General features: G+C 39.6%; 1 protein-coding gene across 1 annotated transcript; it reads left to right on the top strand.

Moving 5' to 3' along the window:
* Positions 1 to 104: 104 nt before the first annotated feature.
* On the top strand, positions 105 to 8,509 carry TIMM21 (translocase of inner mitochondrial membrane 21). The gene is made up of 6 exons (XM_057373506.1): positions 105 to 630; positions 1,867 to 1,929; positions 2,028 to 2,125; positions 3,374 to 3,447; positions 5,298 to 5,403; positions 5,496 to 8,509. The coding sequence occupies exons 1-6, from the start codon at positions 339 to 341 to the stop codon at positions 5,586 to 5,588; spliced, it is 726 nt and encodes a 241-aa protein (XP_057229489.1). The 5' UTR covers positions 105 to 338; the 3' UTR covers positions 5,589 to 8,509.
* The last annotated feature ends 4,081 nt before the right edge of the window (positions 8,510 to 12,590 follow it).

Below are 12,590 nucleotides of genomic sequence, written 5' to 3'. Positions count from 1 at the left end.
TGGCGGCGGCGCTAGGCATGGCGGGCGCTGTAGTGACCGCGCTGGGAGCCGCTCCCGGCGGCGGGCGGGAGAGGGAGCCCGCTCAAACTACCGCTCCCAGGGCCCGCTGCCGCCGCTCGCTGCTCCACCGTCCCRAACATTTCCGCCGGGGCAGCGGCGAGCGGCGGTCCGCGGCGGTAAAGGGTCAGGTGGGCTSCTGAACAGGAGCAGCGGCTGCTGGGGGTGGGAGGCTGCCCGGGCACTTCTCCAAGCGTCCCCCGGTAGAGCGGTGACGAGCAGCACAAGCTCTCCGTTCGGCTCGGCCGTGCCCCTGTGAGGGSGAGGGAGCCGTGGCCGGGATGCTGGCCGGAGCGCTGCCCGCCTCCCTCGGGCGGGGCTGCCTGGGCCGCTGGCTGCTCGCCACTCGCGGCTGGGCGCTCCTGGGCACCGSCACCAGCACCGGGACCGGGACCGGSTCCTGCTCCTGCTTGAGGTGGCAGCACCAGCCCCCGCTGCTGCTCCGGGCCGCCCGTCAGAGCATCGGGACGCAGGCGGGAGGRCTGAGAGCTGAAAAACCTGGCGATAATAGCAAAGATGTGTCCGTGCAAAGGGCGCTGAACGAGGAAACGCTGGTGTCGGCGGCTCAAAAAGGTAAGGCGGGAGATGTGTGCTACTCAGCCGGGCTGGCGACAGTTCATTCTGCAGCTGAAGTTTTGTAGCTCCAAACCTCAAGTATTTAGAAAAAAAAAAAAAAAAAAAAAAAAAAAAAAAAAAAAAAAAAAAAAAAGACTCAGCACGCTAAGTCTCTTTCTTTTCACATTGTATTCTTTGGAGCAGCTGTTACATTTCTGTGTACGCATTACACAATCAGAACAAATTATATGACTTCTGAACAGCCTGTTGATTCAAGTTGTATCAGTCACAAGATGTAATGGCCTCTTGTTTTCCTTTTCAGAAGGAAAGCCTATCACATGAAGCCTCTCTGGAGGGCTGTTGAAATAAATTCATCTCCAAYAAAATTGTCAAAGCTCTACATGTGATAGTTTCTTTGTGGCATTGCCTTCACTTTGGTTGGGCTCATTCACTTCAGTGAAAGTGGTTACTATAGAATTAGCCTCAGAAATTCTAAGTGCTTTGAAATGGCTTATGGAAATCACCTTCAACTGATTAGAAAATTGCAGGAGAAATAGTTACTAAGGTTTTGTCTGTGTGCTCCACTGAAAGGCACACTTTACCACTAAAAGATAGTAGTCTCTTTCCAAGTAGTCCAAAAATGCTTTGAAACAGAGAATTTCMTATTTATTTTGCAGTGTATACTGACACTTTTACTAGTACTTTAGATCAAAATTGGTAGATAAAAGCTAATCAGATAAACAGCAGTTACGTTAATAAAACATATTTTGGTCTAATATTCTCCCTTTTTGTTTTTCTTTTGATTGATAATTCATAAGATCAGTTCTTTTCAGTGGGGGCAATTCATAARCTTTCCCTGCTTTGTTTTTACTTCTCCTTTTCTTTGCGTAAGGATTGCAGTGATTGTGGGTTTTGGTGGTAGCTTGAATACTGCAGTGCTAAATATCTCATTAGTTCCTAAAAAATCTCATGTACCCAAAAARTAGCAGTATTTGCTACTTTGGATCTTGAGAACATCTAGTAGGAAAAGAGAAAATAATAAGGCTTAACACAGATATTTAAACATGCCCTGTACAATATAAGGGATGTTCCATGGTCTCTTTTACGGGGATGAGGCATTATGGAAACTGTTACTGGAATTTTTTCTTCTGCCAAAATGTTATTTGAGCTGAAGACTATGAGTGTTTATGTATGAAAGCCACACAAGTCTTATTGTCCAAGATCGTAACTTCTGTATTTTCTGTCTTATTTCAGTGAAAGAAGCTGGAAGAGACTTTACCTATTTCATTGTGGTGCTTGTTGGAATTGGTGTTACAGGTTACTTTTTWAATTAGATTCTTTATCAGAATACAGTTTTAATTAATTCCTTCTAGTTTGATAAGTTTTCATTCCTTTTACTGTTGTTTCTGTTACAGGTGGTTTGTTCTATGTGATCTTTAAAGAGCTGTTCTCTTCTTCTAGTCCAAATAAGATCTATGGAGATGCCTTGGAAAAATGCAGATCTCACCCTGAGGTTGGTTTTTGAASTTTTGTCGTCAGTTTATGTTTCTCAGTAGTTACTGTATCTCTTCAGGTCAAAAGTTCCTAGAAGGACTCTCAGAAGCCATGGGAACACCCACATCGTGTTTGGCAGTTCTGCCAGTGCTTTTAGCTGGCATGGGGTGGTCATGCTCTCCAGAGCAGAGCCTGCRTTAGGGCAAGACAGTGCAAGCATTGAGCCTGTGTGAATTAGCTTGCTAGAAGCAAACTGAATATGCCACAGCACAAAAACAGATGGAAGGAAATAAAGTCTTCCCTTCAGAGCGTGTGCTTATGTCACTATACAGAAGGTCTTAGGACATACCTGAGTGCCTCTAAACACTTGAGTTGTGCAGGTCAGAGAGGCCTAATCCCACAGAAGTTCTGTAGATGTAACCTACTSTCTTTTCTCAGGACAGTTATTCTGTTGTGACACTTCGCTACGGTTCTATCAATCTGCGAGGCACTACATAGATATCCAGGAATTTAAATTCTTCTTTTGAAGCACAATTAGCATTCCTGTGGGAAACAGGAAGAGAGGTAGAGAACAGTCACAAGATGACACAGTCATAGCTAGGTGTAAACAAAAATCAATGTAAAACTRGATTTTAAAAAACACTACTTCAGACAAAACATCTTTCAAACAAGGTTACTGCAGATGCCTTTGAGGATAACCTAGAAATGAAGTGACAAGTTGTTGCTAGAATAAAACTGAATGGAAAAATGCTTTGGAACAAGTTTGTAGAATGAAATCTTCTTTCCAGTACTTGCACAGTAAAACCTATTTAAAGTAAGTTAAAGACTAAGTTAATCTACTCTGACTATAGATCTGAAAACAAAACTACTGAATTCAATGGTGTTTTTTTAGATAATGTGAAGGGGAATGCATTTGCATTTTAAACTTTGAGACATATTATCTTGGAGGTGACATGAGCAAATATTTTGTGCTTTTTTTCCCTTTTACCCAAAATGTCAGTTTACACATATTGATCTCAGAGCAGTACAAATGGAAGATAACRGTAGGATTTATTTTAGACATTCTTTCTGGGACTATAAAGAAAAGGACGGGAATACAGAGGAATTTTCCTTAAACTGTTCTCTTTCATAAACTCTTCTACTCTTGACACATTAGATTCTCTAGGGGCAYTTTGCTAAAAGAAGATGCATTCACAGAGGTGTGTGATGATACTGAAATATCTGGTTTTGATCCCTTCTGACAACTCAAACCTCTTTTCTCTTGTAGATAATTGGTGTTTTTGGTGACTCTATCAAAGGTTATGGAGAGGCAACAAGAAGAGGAAGACGACAACATGTCAGGTACCCCTTAGTGCTTGCCCCATAAAGGCATTAGTTTTTGTACAGCAAAGATATTTTTGTGTCACAAGGTATTTTTGTGCCACGTTATGAACTATGTGTGATGAACTATGTGTGATGAACTATGTGTGATGAACTATATGTGATGTATCCTGTCACTTGATTGAACATAAGAGTCTTTTGCAGTACCTCTTGTGTGTTATCATGTGATATATACCACTAAGTACAGTGTACATACAATATAAAATGGCAATTCTGAGTGCCTCAAAACAGGCAATGGTAAGCATTGAGCTGGTCTCTCCAAAATATAGAATGAGTCTGAAGAAAGTGGTACGGAGGCCTAGGCTCGCATAGTGGGAGTAGGATTCTGATTGAAGTTTGCAGTCAGAAACTGTTCTGAGCTGATACACAGAATCGTTTTTGGTACTTGAGGCCATATCTCTACTATGTATTTAACAGAACATCTATCACCTAAGCCTYCCATGACTGTCTATTGATTATTTTCCTTTTGAGAAAAACAACAGAACTATTTTTTCAAAACTTAAATCTGCCCTGCTTTGCCTATCTTTATTGGCTTCTTTGACTGGAATATATTCAATGAAGTTTCGTGTAGGATGAGACACCAAAGTCCAGATACACAACTTGAACCATGAAATTGAGATTTTATTTTGTCTGGACAAAAGGACTTTTTCTGGATGAAGCTTTATTCCTTCACCAGACTTCATGAAGAACTGTTTAAAGTGAAACTTCTGAATGAAATGGTGACGCACAAACATTCTAAGCACCTATCTGTAAAGCAAACGATGTAAATAAGTAAAYATTCTATCAATCAGTTTTCCTAGTTTTTCATTTCCATCATTTGAATGCCTAGTATTTTAAATAAATTTTTGAGCTGAGAACTGTATAAGATTGTAGAGTTTGCAATTGCGGCATAGGTATGATCTTAAAAKTCTCAAAAATCTACAGGGTTTTTTTCCTGTATGAACACCTTGAATGTAAATTTGCTTCACCAGGACTCTTCATTCATATTTGTTTCCTCTAAGTCATCATGTCACTTTAAGCTGTATTGGAAGATTATTTCACAGTGTGTACCTGGTATGACTGATGGAAATAAAAGCTTGGCAGTTCACAGCACTTAGTAATTTCAACAGGAAACATAAACTGGCACCAGAACTCTTGTTGGACCATTAGTTTCCCAAATTGATCATTTGAAAGTGGTGTGCTATTTATTTAATACTTGAGCATAACCCAACTCCAATCTAAATATCAGCATTTAGATTGGAGATCTCCTATCAGTGCCAAAGTCACGCAATTCAGCACAACAAAATTATTGCCAAGTATGTAAAGCACAAAACTGTTTGTTTTGTTGTGGTTTAACCAACCTGATAATTAAGGTRAAAAAACATGCTTTGTGTGTTTTGGCTTGATAACTTAGTTTAAGTGCCTAAAAAAACTCTRAAAGTCTTGGTGATGTGGGATCCTTTTCTAGATGTCAGGCTCCGAATCAGGGKTTTTTTTTAGAATAAATAAAAGGAATTTCCATAGTCTTTGGCATGGATTGCTTTTCAGTTTTGAGGGGAGGACTGGGGTGAGGACATTTAAGCATTTCATCTCTTAATCCTCAGCACCTAATTAGCTCTTCTAACTCCACTAGTCCTTAGGCACTCACAGTAAAGCTTGAGAGGAGCAGTAGAGAACGAACCCAAGGTAGCATAAGGACAGCACCGGAATACACTTTCTTACAAAATAAGTAAGCAACTCCTCTAAGTAAGTTTAAATTTGAAGTCTTAACTATCATATAATCTGTATCCTTGCTGGGTGGTTGGGTTTTTGTTTTGTTTTGCTGTTTTTAGTCACATTGAATACGTGAAGGACGGACTGAAATATATGCGTTTGAAGTTCTATATTGAGGGCACTGAAACAGGGAAACAGGGAACAGTCCATGTGGAAGTCAAAGAGGTATGTGCAATTGCTTGATACAGCTGACAAGCTTAGCCTTGAATTTAAACTACCAAAAAGAAAAAAACACTCTGAAATTGTTTTCTTTTCAGAATCCTGAAACAGGAAGATTTGAGGTCCGCTACATATTTGTGGACGTTGAGACYTATCCACGAAGAACCATTGTTATAGAGGACAACAGATAGCCAATGATCAAAGCTGCCACCTTATCTCACTGAGCACTGGATTGTGTTGGGGTAGCCRGTTTACATGTGAATTGTGTGGTGTTGCCAATTGTGTCTCACAACTTCAGGGCTRTGTTACAAGAAATAGGCTCTCAGGGCCTCCACTAAGGACTTTGGATAATAAGAGATACGGGATTTAAAGTGAAACCAATGAAATGTGACAGAGCTATCATGGCAGATATTGACATAGGACAATAATTCCTCCTAATAAACAGTTTGATGCTGGATAATACTTCTGCACACCCAAAACCTGAGTTTTCCAAGGTTTTAGGTTTGGATGGGGAGTTTTTTGTCTTCCTTGGCTTGGATTTCCCACTACTACTGCAAAGAAGGGAGCAGTTTAACTGTAGGCAGAACTCTACTGTTTTCATTTTGGATGCCTTTGTAGATAAGAACGTAAAGTAAGAATGTTGGTGATGCARAAGAGATCTAGCCCAAAGGCATGTGAGGGTAGGAGTGGTTTAGGCACACACCCATGACAAGCAACTGAATATAAAGACTTCAATATTGGTGTCTTCTAAATAAATTACAGGTACACAGAACATCACTACCATCTGCTCTTTCCAGTGTTTGCCGTGCCGTTCATGGGGGGTTGGCCTTTTCTCCCAGGCAGCCAGCTACAGGGCAAGAGGAAATGGCCTCAAGCTGTGTCAGGGGGGATTTGGGTTGRGCATCAGGAAAAATTTYTTCACTGAAAGTGCGGTCAGGCATTAAAACAGACTGTCCAGGGAGGTGGTGGAGTCACCATCCCTGGAAKTATTCAAAGAACGACTGGATTTTGGCACTTGGTGTGKTTTAGTTGACATAACAGTGTTTGCTCGAAGGTTGGACTGAATGGTCTTGGAGGTCTTTTCCAACCTTAATGATTCTGTGAACATAGCTGTAGTACTTCACAGTCTCCTTTTGGTCATCTCTCTCAAGATACCACCCCACAGAGAAAAGAGAGAAACCACAGTAGCTGTAACTAAGTCCTGACTTTCTCATGCTTCTGACTGGTGACATGGGCTGTGCTCCTGGATGAATTGTGTAGCACAGGTGGTTTTTTTACCATGTAGTGCTAGTTACTCTTGTTTTCAAAAAGCCGTATTTATAGAGGGGCTTTTTATTTCTAAGAGTGTTCTTTAACTTCAGGAGAATATTTGGTATTTCCTTTAAAGTTGCCTTTTCTGTGGAATAACCCAAGTGTCCAGGAAGTATTGTACTTCTTCATGCTTTGCTTTCAATCCCTGACACCAAAATGCTAGCTAAATGCAGTTGTGAGAAAGGTGGGCATGCACAAGAAAATATTCATGAAGTTAATGGTCATTGGGATCTTCACTGGTGTCTCTTTAAAACTGTTGAGCTCCGAATATCATCACCTTTCAAAATTATTTCAAAACCACAGTATTCCATTTAAACTTCTCTCTTTGCCATTTTGTCTGCATCTACATGTGATAAACACACATGTRGTGTTTATCAGGGCATGTCTTTTGTCCATAAAGTGCTCCACATTATTTTCTTTTACTGCCTGCATCACCTTGCTATCTAAGTGGATTTACCACTCTAGGATGCTTCTCTATATTTCATGAATGGAGATGAGAATATGCTTAATAAAATGAAGACAAAAAATAGCAGAAGAAATCCACCTTTATCTGAGCTTAGATGTATTAGTATTCTTAATTTGAACAAATGACAAATAAAAGGCTCAAATGCTTTCCAGTGTCACTGGAGGAAAGCCTTTTGGAATCCTTCTAGGAACAGCTCATCAGTGAAGAAAAAAAACCTCATAGCTTGATTTATCAGCTTCGTACTAGTGGGTACCTATCACCAGCACGATTATTTAGGCCCCATGAAATTTAAGGAGTATTAAAGCTTCATAGGGGTGTAGGTTGTCTGCAGAAAAAAAAGTTAAACATTTTTTTGCTAACAGAAGTCTTATGGGAACTAATTACTTCTTTCTGTATTCCTTCTGAGGCTGAAGTTCTGTTGGTCCTTATGGACCGAGCTGTCACCCGTGCTAATAAATTTTCTTAACTTCTGTTCAATGTAAATATATATATATGAAGACACCTTAATCAAAATTAGGTGAAGATTAGTTGAGCGAGATACCTGGAATAGAGAACATTGATCTCTTCTGCAGTACCAATTTTCCTGGTGGTAGTTTGCACTCAAGGGCAACAGCTGCATTCACTGAGTTTAAACATAACATTTTAAAAACACCCCTGTTGTCAATAAACATGAGCAGTAACCATTTCACTGTTACCATTTTAAAGCTCTTTCTTCTTTTTCTCTTGGGAAAACACAAAATTACAGCATGTGCCAGTTACTCTCTGTTGTAAAAATGCCATGTTATTGTTACTAAAGCATTGGGAAAAAAATCACTGCCAGCAAGTCAGAGCCAAAGAAATGACATTTTCATGGAAATTAAAAACATTTTCCAGAGTYCAGTTTTGATTTGTTGCAGAATTAATAAAAATGTATATTCTCAAATCCCCTCTCTCCTTTATGAAATGAAAATATGTCACTCACCAGTGAAAGGTTGTTTTTTCAGAAACACTGTGTGGCAGACTACTCAAAATGTGTTTTAGGTACGTGTACAACTTTCCCATCTCTGCATTTGTTTTTGTGGATGCCAAAACCTCTGTATGCAGCATAGGCAGCCAATATCCTTAGAGCTRCTTTGTGGGAATAATAATGTTACTCTGTCATTTGTGTGACCTGTGTTTCGATCTGGGTCCTGTGTATACTTGCTGTATATTGGCAAAAAAGAAGCATMCCTCCAGGAAATGGACTCAGTGGAAACTTTAAAATAATAGAAAAAAAAATTACTCTTTTACTAAACTTCAGTAAACAGAAGAAAATGTAGTTTTATACTGGGAAGGGAAAGTAGAGTTGTGCATGACTGAGTTGTGCATGACTAAATATTTCCAGCATGGAATTCAAGTTTCAGCAACTGATTTAGGCAATAGTCGCCATCTTGGAAATGGTTGCAAATAAATGTGTGTCTGATACAAGAAACTTCAACAAACTCAACAAGCAGAGAAGACAGGAATGTGAGTAAGACAATTACTGTATCACATGTCAACTGCAGAGATAAAAAGCCAAAGAAGATGTGCTGGGAGTTTCCACAAGTAATTTCAATTCACTTGCTTTCAGTCTCATTCACTGTCACAAATGRTGTTGTCCATCCTAATACTTATGGGATTATTCCAATATGTATATTGTCAGCAACCTAACCTGTTACAGATTATGCCCAGAAAACAGTGAGGATACATTTTGAGTCCAAGCCCACTTTTAGAGTTCATTGCAGCATTTTGTAAGGTGRTGGAAATATATAAAGCAAGCACAGAGATTGGGGAGCACATTTAAAGGAAAAAAAGTTTGAAGGGGCAAGCTTAAAGGTGATGACATAAGGGTTCATAACTGGGCTCTGTATATGGGGTTGTGAAGTCTGCTTGAAGATCCGGAATACAGTTGGCAGTGGAAAAAGAATTGAAAACAAAAAGATCTTCTTCCTCTTTTTTTGAGAGGGGATAAAAGGCATAGTCCCTAGAGAGGGACTTGCTCCGAATAGGGAATAAYAGAACTCCAGTAGAAATTTTCTTTAGGCATCTGGGAATGTATATCKTTATGACATATAGTGATTCCAAACAGTACTATAAATAATTRAACAGCAGAAGAATTTTATRGTTTTTCTTAGTAGGTTCTCAGGGTTTTTTATTCTGTATGTGTTATGTAAAATAATCTATAGGAATTGTAGAAAAATGTGAATACCATCCTGTATTCAAATCCAGTAAATTTCTATTTTTAGTGAGATATAGTTAAAAGTTCAAAATGTAGCAGAAAGATTTTGCCATTRAAAGGAAACAAAAGAAATAAAATTTTTAAAAAATGCTTTTTTGGAATTCTTGTGATTGTCTTAAAGTAGTACATACAATTCCCTTCATCTCATATAAGTTATTATGGAACATTTGTAACTCAGCAAATAAAAATATTAAGCACAAATACCCCTTTCAGTAAAACAGATCAGTGTGGAAAGCCTTTGTTTACATCTCAGTGTTCAGTAACAAACTACTGCATTTCATTTTAATATCCACATTAAAAAAATWTTATCAGTTATGGAAAAAGCATAATAATGGGGGATGTCCTTASTTGCTCCAGCCCACAGCTATCCTGTGGCAGGCCAGCCTTGGCCAGCACCCAGAGTTCCCCCCACAGCAGGAAAAGAGTGGAAACGGGAACCAGCAGAAAAGAGAAATCTTGGGGGTTGTGATGGAGACAGGAAGATCACTTGCCACTTAGAGTTGCAGGTGAATTAAACTTCAAAATGAACTCAATTTATTGCCTTTTGTTGGTGCTCMTGACCAGAGCAAGGCTGGCAGCAGTGGTGTCTCTACTTCCAGATCACGTACAGGCGTCTGCCTCCATATCTTAAAACCTCCCGGTGCTGTGCTGGGAAATCTTTCCAGGATAATCGTGTTTATCCAACCTCTATTTAATTACAATTCCCCTKTATCAGAATCACAATTATCTTCTCTAGCATGAGTTGCTGTCTGGTATTACTCCCCACAATTAACTCTATTAACCTTTTATCCAAGCACATTTCTACCTTTTATGGGAACTGGGTTGTTTTTCAATTTCAATCCTAATTCTTTTTATTTTTTCCATTWAAAACATTAAAATCTCAGCCATAACAATGTTTTGCTACAGTTATACACGTMCTAAATCATGGCTATATTCCCTGAGATGTGATTTGCTTCATTAGTGCTACAACCTCCATAGAGGAGCTGGAAGTGAATTGCTATTTTGTACCCTGTCTGGGGCCATGTATTATCCCATGTTTCAATAAAATGAAGCCAGATCCCAGGGTTGGAGTGCAGATTTGCAAAATACCACCAGTAGCTTTTCGGTGTGATGACTGGTGAGGTCCAGATGCCCTCCCCTCCCCCTTGTAGCTGCAAAACCACCACATTCAGGGGTCTGACRCTGGTAAGGATAATAGTGGTGGAGGGAAATAGCTGAGACATCTCAAGATTTAAAACAGCAGCTTTCTAKCAACTGCCTTGAGCATAAAAGCCTCATAATAAGCCACAACCATTTTTCCCTGAGAACATCCATGAAAGATGTCCTGCTGTGCTATGTTTTTTGTGTTCTTCACAGTTATTTTCCTTGAATTTCTCTTTTAATACTTTTTTTTTTTTTTTTTCCTGGGGAGTCCTGCCAACCTCTGCATATATTTCTCTTTTCCTTCAAAATATTGTGCTTAATTTCTTTGTCTCCATGTTTCTTCTTTTCCCATATTTAATTTAGCAGAATAAAAGCTAAACTCCCTCAACTGCCCATCATAGGATATGTTTTCTAAACCCTTGACCAGCTTCATTGCCCTTATATTGACCTGTGTATAAAACCAGCATAAATGCATATTGTGGAGCATGTTATTTAATGTATATTATATAGACAAAACAATAGCTACCTACGTACATATGTTTGTGACTTCTTCTCGAAAGCTTTTCATGTAACATCAGAATAAACCAGCTTCTGGGGCCATTGCAAAGCAGACACCTCCCATTACTGACCARGTCATGTTGCAGAGCAGGTCTCCAGGGATGTTCCTGAGATCACTGTGATCCTCATAAACCACATGGGATTAACAAGCCTTGATTGTGGATGGTGAGTCCAATTGACACCTTCATTTTTAGCAGGTATGCAGCACCCCACCTAAACCTTAAATGACTGACAGGTACAAAAGCTCGTGACATCTCTCAGTGGCAAATACTTCAAGWAAAATTATGAGGAAATCAGATAAGTGAATGGATGTGTTAAGATTAGAGCCAGTCAATTCTAATCACTTCTGTACTGAGTGAATCATGATGAAAGTTCCTTCTTGATAATCCATCCTGCATTGTCATGGTAAAGGCCAGTAGATTTGCTGGTGGTTGTCAGGGTTTGGAATGGAATTAAAAGTGGAAGTATATGAACCTGGCTTTTGAGGTTTTGTAAAAACATGCATTTTTCATGTGGGAGGTATTAATCCTAAAGCAATGTCACAGTCAGCCCCATTTACACACAAGTTATAGAGATCATGGTGTACTACTCACACAAAGAATGTGACGGAACTTCCTTTTTATGGAGGACTGGCTCTGTGCTTGCAAGACAAAGTGCTCCTACATAACGTCTCCAAAATAATTATCCACCGCAACATAAATATMAATAAATACACAAAATCAAGGAGAAACTAATACTCTAAAAATGAAACATCAAGAAAATTATGTATTCCATGGGCTAAAATCAATGTTTTTAGGTTTAGCACACTTGTATGAACATTGCTAGGTAATGCTGTAACCAGTGAGCAATTTTGCTCTGCGGGAACATTAAATGCTCTGTCTGCTCTTTGCCCATTTGAATATGGTGACATCGCTGTCCCTCGCCACAGAGCTGAGGAGCAACCAGCACACACATATCCTTGCTGAGGTCACTGTGATGACTTATAAAGGGTTCTGCTGCTGTGCCAGCTGGTGTCCTCCTCGTGGGAGTCTCCAGCCTTCAATGGCAGACATCTGATGGCTTTCTAAAAATACATTTTATTCAGCCTTGGAGCCCCGGGGAAGGTTCTTATCTCAAATTCAAGGGTCATTCATCTCTTCTCAGGGAATAAGAGGGTGTTTGCTGGAGGCCAACTGCAGGCTTGTCTTTTGGACCTCTGCATACCACATGTGTCCCTCAGGCCATGCTTTCTGCAGCAACTCTGTGCAGATTTCACTGAGATTTTAAAGGTGAGAAATRACATGGGTATTTTTGGAACTGCCTGCACATTACCACTGCTTCATACAGGGTTATGTGAAAATCACACTTTCACACTGAAATAATTTACTTARTAGAAATAAGGACATGTTAGTTATGATGCAGGTATTTTCTTCATTACACAAATGGGTAATGAGTACAGAGCTAAGACTCAGAAAATACTGATTCTGTGATAAATTGTAT

The sequence above is a fragment of the Malurus melanocephalus genome, unplaced genomic scaffold, assembly GCF_030028575.1.
Source record: "Malurus melanocephalus ecotype Western Australia unplaced genomic scaffold, MMel_1.1 scaffold_200, whole genome shotgun sequence".
In the NCBI taxonomy this organism is placed as follows: domain Eukaryota; kingdom Metazoa; phylum Chordata; class Aves; order Passeriformes; family Maluridae; genus Malurus; species Malurus melanocephalus.
The sequence above is the reverse complement of the archived record's forward strand: the minus strand, read 5'-3'. Positions and strand labels throughout refer to the sequence as shown.